At 38.6% G+C, this 5,482-nt stretch overlaps 1 protein-coding gene across 1 annotated transcript; it reads left to right on the top strand.

The window, feature by feature from the left end:
• Nucleotides 1-3,515: 3,515 nt before the first annotated feature.
• On the top strand, nucleotides 3,516-4,866 carry LOC127135496 (hevamine-A). Its single transcript, XM_051062183.1, has one exon. The coding sequence runs from the start codon at nucleotides 3,592-3,594 to the stop codon at nucleotides 4,582-4,584; it is 993 nt and encodes a 330-aa protein (XP_050918140.1). The 5' UTR covers nucleotides 3,516-3,591; the 3' UTR covers nucleotides 4,585-4,866.
• The last annotated feature ends 616 nt before the right edge of the window (nucleotides 4,867-5,482 follow it).

Below are 5,482 nucleotides of genomic sequence, written 5' to 3'. Positions count from 1 at the left end.
GGTGGGCGTCACACTTGCTTGTGGTGGGCACCACTCATTACTATTTTCTTCATTTTCTTCCCTTTTCCTTTTCTTTTTTGCTCTTTTCCCGCTTTGCTCGCACATACACTTCTTATTTGATAAATACCTGAAATAAACATAAAATACGGCATAATGCTATGGAAAATAAGTAAAAAGCAATGCAAGTCAAGTCAAATATACGATATATTTTCGCGTTATCAGGAGTCAAAGCATCATGCTCTACAACTTCCTCAAAGCGAGCCTATTTGAGAGAACCTTATTCAACAAAAGTGAACAAACTATCATCCGACCCATCTTGGTAAAGGAAGGAGAACGTGAAGGTCCCCAAGTAGATAAATCAGCTACGGTAGCAACCAACCGACCCATTTCAGGAGTCGGGACCAGAACAATAATTTCGACTTCTTCTGGAGCAATCACCATGACAGGAATCCGAACCTCTGGGACAAATATAGAAACAACAATAAGTGTTGTCAGCATAGGGGCGAATAAGCCAACAATAAGACCCTGATCATTCACAAGCGTGCATCAGAGCTTTCGGCAATTGACTCAACTGATTCACGATATCTGCGAAAGCACAAGTTGCACTATTAAAAAAGGGGGCGCATGTATCCCCATTCTCACCAAAGAGTTTTTGTCTCTCAGAATGTTCAAAGGCACTAATGATTGTGTAGGTATCTATTCGACTTCTCTTTTGCTGAAAGGAAAATACTTCATTGGGACCAAACCCTTCTTCATATCCGACTCCTTGATACCAAGCATATAAATCCTCTTTTATTTTCACTTCCTAGGAAGACAAAGGAGTTAAACCAGAATGATAAGAAGGGATAGGCCGGTAAAAATGAGCTATGGACCAATATTTTCGAAAACCACTTCAACAAGAATGGGCACTCCCCATAGGAGCCGAAGACGAGCAGAAGGCCATATGTGTCTCATAAGTGACAAGTTTCACCAGTAAGAAATGCTCCAAAAAGTCCCCTCATTAAGAAACTAAAGGGTTGAACCAAGGTACTTGAGGATGAAGGGAGATTAATCTTTGATCTCGAGTATCATCCAGCAAAGGACGAACCACGAAGAAGAGGTCGAAGAAGAGCCCCAATGAAGGTTTCCAAGACTTTTACCCGACACAAAATTGGAACACCGCCACGAAGGCCCATACTCTAGGATGAAGCTGTGAGGGGAAATTTTTTAGGTAGTTCATCACAACCACCTCTAAATCAGAGAAGGGCATATGTATTCTTAACCTGGTAAAGAGACACTCGTACAAGGGAACTAAGAAATCCTCGAAAGAGTTGCATACCATCTCATCCTAACCTACTAGTAGAATCGCCCATCCAAGGAATTACCAATTATGATGTTGGCATGGGTTACGACTTCAATGGTGTACATAATAGAAAAAGTCCTGACTATTTTAGCAGCCATCCAATGGTACCTACTCACATTAACCGACTCTATTAATCGAATACCCTTACAAGTCAACACATCAGATTTATGATGATCATCGAGATTGACTCAGGACACAGTATCCTGTCGCCCTTGACACTCTAAATGACAAGCAATTTCAGCGTCACTAGGGTCATGACCAATTGACTCTCGATATGTTTGGATGAAGCAACCAACACTTTCCTTCCTTTGACTGACGACCTCTATGTTCGCCTAGATCAAAATAGGAGGAGGCATCGGTCCCTCAACAAGGTTTTCACCCATGTCGGGTTTCACAAGAAACAAAGATTTTGAAGTATTCATGGAAAGAGATTCATCTACTAGAGATTCTCGAGCCGACTCATCCATCTTCGAATCATCACTCAAAATGATGATTACTGATTCAAGACCCTCATTGACAGAGGGGAAGGAATGTGATTCGAACTCCATTTCTTTTTTTGAAAATGAAGAAACACTATCCTCCAAGTCACTCTTGACGATAATAGGGTTTTCACTCATTCATAATAAAAATGCGATAAAAACTTGAGTAAAATCTTAGAAGAAGAAAAGGTACCTTGAAGTAGGAAGGTGAAGGCATTAAAACGAGGAAGGAAACTGGAAAATCGAAGCTGTAGTGCTTTAAAGTTATGAATGTGCGACGGCGGTTACCCTGGGAAGTAAGTGCTCTCAAATAAGAGGGAAAAAATCAAAGAGACAAGGGAAACTTAGTCTACGAGAAGGCTAAAAAGTTTTTTCACATTCTCTCTCCATCTTTATATATGCAAATGCAATCGAATATATCAGATTGAAAGTAGGAAATAAAGACAAATCTACTAACAAATTTCATCTTAGGAAGATAGTTGCACTCAAGTAAACAGGAAGCTGAGTCACGTCACCCCATACCTTTTCGGATCACACGTCAAAGAAAAAATAACAAAACATTTCAATGATAGGATTGCATTTAATGCCCGCATTCGCATCACGCATTGGCAAAACCAAAGCGATGCATGCCAACCGACGCCTGGATGAAATTCCTTTGAGACCGACCACTATTTTTGAAAGACTCTCTCGACATCAAACATGCCCGACGAGTCTTGGGGGAAATTGTTCCATGTCGGCCAAAGATTTGGGACTCATTGCTTCGCACCGGCCAAAGACCCAATATCATGAGACCCACTATCTAGCCTACAGGCTCAAGGTTTAAATACATTCGTAAAGGGTTCTAAGGTACATAATCTCTAATCTCCACTTTCACTACCAACTATCTTGAACCCTGAACTGACTTGAGCGTTGAAGTGCTAACTATGCAGATACCCCCCATAGGCTCACCGTATCGGAGATCGTAAAACCGCCTAACTGCAACGTAACAAGTCCAATATCTCTGATTTAGGAAGCACCGTGATTGCATCCTTCGATCAACGGTGTTACATCGACGTAGCGTACCCGAAACTCCGCTCCACTGTAATATATCCGATCAACACCATTTCTAATTCTACAACTAAACATAAACTACTCAATAATTATTTAATTAGGGTTCAACCGATTCATCATTAATGGGTGTTTATTAACGCTTAAATTCACTTATTAAAAAAAAATCATGTTTATGTTTTAAAAAAATACGTACCTTTTTTCTATTATTTAAAATATCCTCGTGTAAAATGTGGATCACAAATTATTATTAACGTCTCTATTGGTGACTCGAAGTTAGGAATCTAACGTGATAGATTTTTTTGGATAAGTGTAAAACCCGACAAACACTTTTAGAATTTAGAACAGCCAATCAAAGTATTACATGTGTGTTTGTTGCATCTTCCACTTCTGCAATTTATACATATAGCTTCTTATAACTCACGGTAACTTTGCATTGAAACACCACAATAGCTATTTTAATAAGGACTTGTACAACAATGGTATTTATTGGGTTCCTATTAAAACAATTATATAATCTTGCAATATTTATTATTTTTCTGAAAAACACCTATCCCCAAAAGTCTACTTGGGTGTGCTGGAAGTTGAATTTTAATAGTTTACAAATATTTATTTTTTATTCACATGTTTTAAATGGCACACAACCTTAGCATAAGAATTCTATAAAAGTGTTACTCAATCAATCTAATGTAATCAAATCAGCTACACACAAAAAGACCAAACATGAGTTCCAAAATGCAAACGCTCATCCTTTTGTTAGTCTTAACAATATCCTCAGTCACTGTCAAAGCATCACCAACCGATGCCGGCATTGCCATCTACTGGGGTCAAAACCTAGAAGATGGCACTTTGTCCTTAACATGTGACACTGGTAACTACAAGATTGTACTCTTAGCTTTCCTCAATGTCTTTGGATCAGGAATACCTCCAAGCTGGAACTTCGCCGGTCATTGCGGGGACTGGAGTCCATGCACAAAACTCGAACCCGAAATCAAATACTGTCAACAGAAAGGTATCAAAGTTTTACTTTCCATTGGAGGTGCTTCTGGAACTTACTCCCTTAGCTCACCAGATGATGCTAAAGATGTTGGCGACTATCTGTATACTAACTTCCTTAGTGGCCGATTTGGTCCACTTGGAAGTGTTACGTTAGACGGTATTGATTTTGATATTGAAGGAGGTTCGAATCTTTATTGGGATGACCTTGCTAGGTATCTTGACAGTCTAAGACAGCAAAACAGGTACTTTTACTTGGCTGCTGCACCTCAATGTTTCATGCCAGATCACTATCTAGACAAAGCTATCAAAACGTGGTTATTTGATTATGTACTTGTTCAGTTCTACAATAACCCTCCATGCCAATATGATATAGCAAACTCTGATGCTACATTGCTCTTACAATCATGGAGTGCTTGGACATCGTTGGTTCTACCAAATAATACTGTTTTCATGGGATTACCAGCAGCACCTGAAGCAGCTCCTAGTGGTGGTTATATACCACCAAACGATCTCATTACTAAGGTTCTTCCTTACATTAAACCTACTTCTAACTATGGAGGAGTTATGCTTTGGGATAGGTTTCATGATGTTGGAAATAATTACAGCAATCAGATAAAGGAACATGTTAAACAATCTGATCTTCAATTTGTGACACAACTTTCCAAAGTAATAACTGGGTTTGTCTCGGCAGCTTTGAATGGCATGTTGCCAAATTAAATCATGTTGTAGATCGATGTCGATTGCGCAAAACACTATATGTATGTGTATTGAATAAGAGTGAACTCAGATTCTCTACAGTCAACTTTTAGGGTGACTGTATACTGTTGGATTAAGAATGAAAAATGATGAGAGCTTGTTAAGTTAAGTAACTTTAGGCAATGCTATGTATCTATCAGTCTAGTTGCTATCTGATTTCCATGGTGTTCATGTAACCTAAGGGAACCAAAGCATCTTTTCCTATCTTATGTTAAATATGTATTAGATTTTGTTTGATTTCCATTTGCGTTCTTTTTTTTTAAACAAAAAGAAGATATCCAATAAAAACAAAATCACAACTACACAAAGAGACCAAACCAAAACCCCTTAGGAGAATTTTTTTAGCTTAGGGATATCAATCCTGTCCAGCAAGTAATCTTTAGCATATCACTATGAATATGAGAAAACCAAGACAAAGTTTTCCAATTAAGACCTAAGTTGGCAAACAAATCAGCACAAGAATTGCCTTTCTCTCTATATATGAGTAATCATGAAATCTATAGATAGGGAAAAGGCTAAACAATTTAGCCATCCAGTCTTAATCTTCCAAGGGAGCAAACTAGAATTTGAGTAATCATTAACAACAAGGACACAATTTGTTTCAATCCAAACTTTCTTCTAGATAAACTCTATTGCCTTTTCAAGAGCTATCATTGTAGCAGCCATCTCTGCTACCAAAGCCATGTCGAAGTTAAGATGAGCGCATAAACTACCAAAATGACAAACTTGTCATTTCTGAAGATGTCACCACAAGCACTTAAAGAAGGGGTGCCTCTGCCCAAGCCATCAATAATACATTTAATCCAACTTGCAGAGGAGGATGCCAAAGAACATCTTTGGTCGTCGATGTCTTTCGAGG

This window comes from Lathyrus oleraceus, chromosome 1, assembly GCF_024323335.1.
Source record: "Lathyrus oleraceus cultivar Zhongwan6 chromosome 1, CAAS_Psat_ZW6_1.0, whole genome shotgun sequence".
NCBI classification, from domain to species: Eukaryota; Viridiplantae; Streptophyta; class Magnoliopsida; order Fabales; family Fabaceae; genus Lathyrus; species Lathyrus oleraceus.
This window is presented reverse-complemented; position numbering and strand designations above follow the sequence as displayed.

Excerpts from the sequence above, each read along its gene's own strand:
- LOC127135496 (XM_051062183.1), top strand. The coding sequence starts at position 3,592 with ATGAGTTCCAAAATGCAAACGCTCATCCTTTTGTTAGTCTTAACAATA.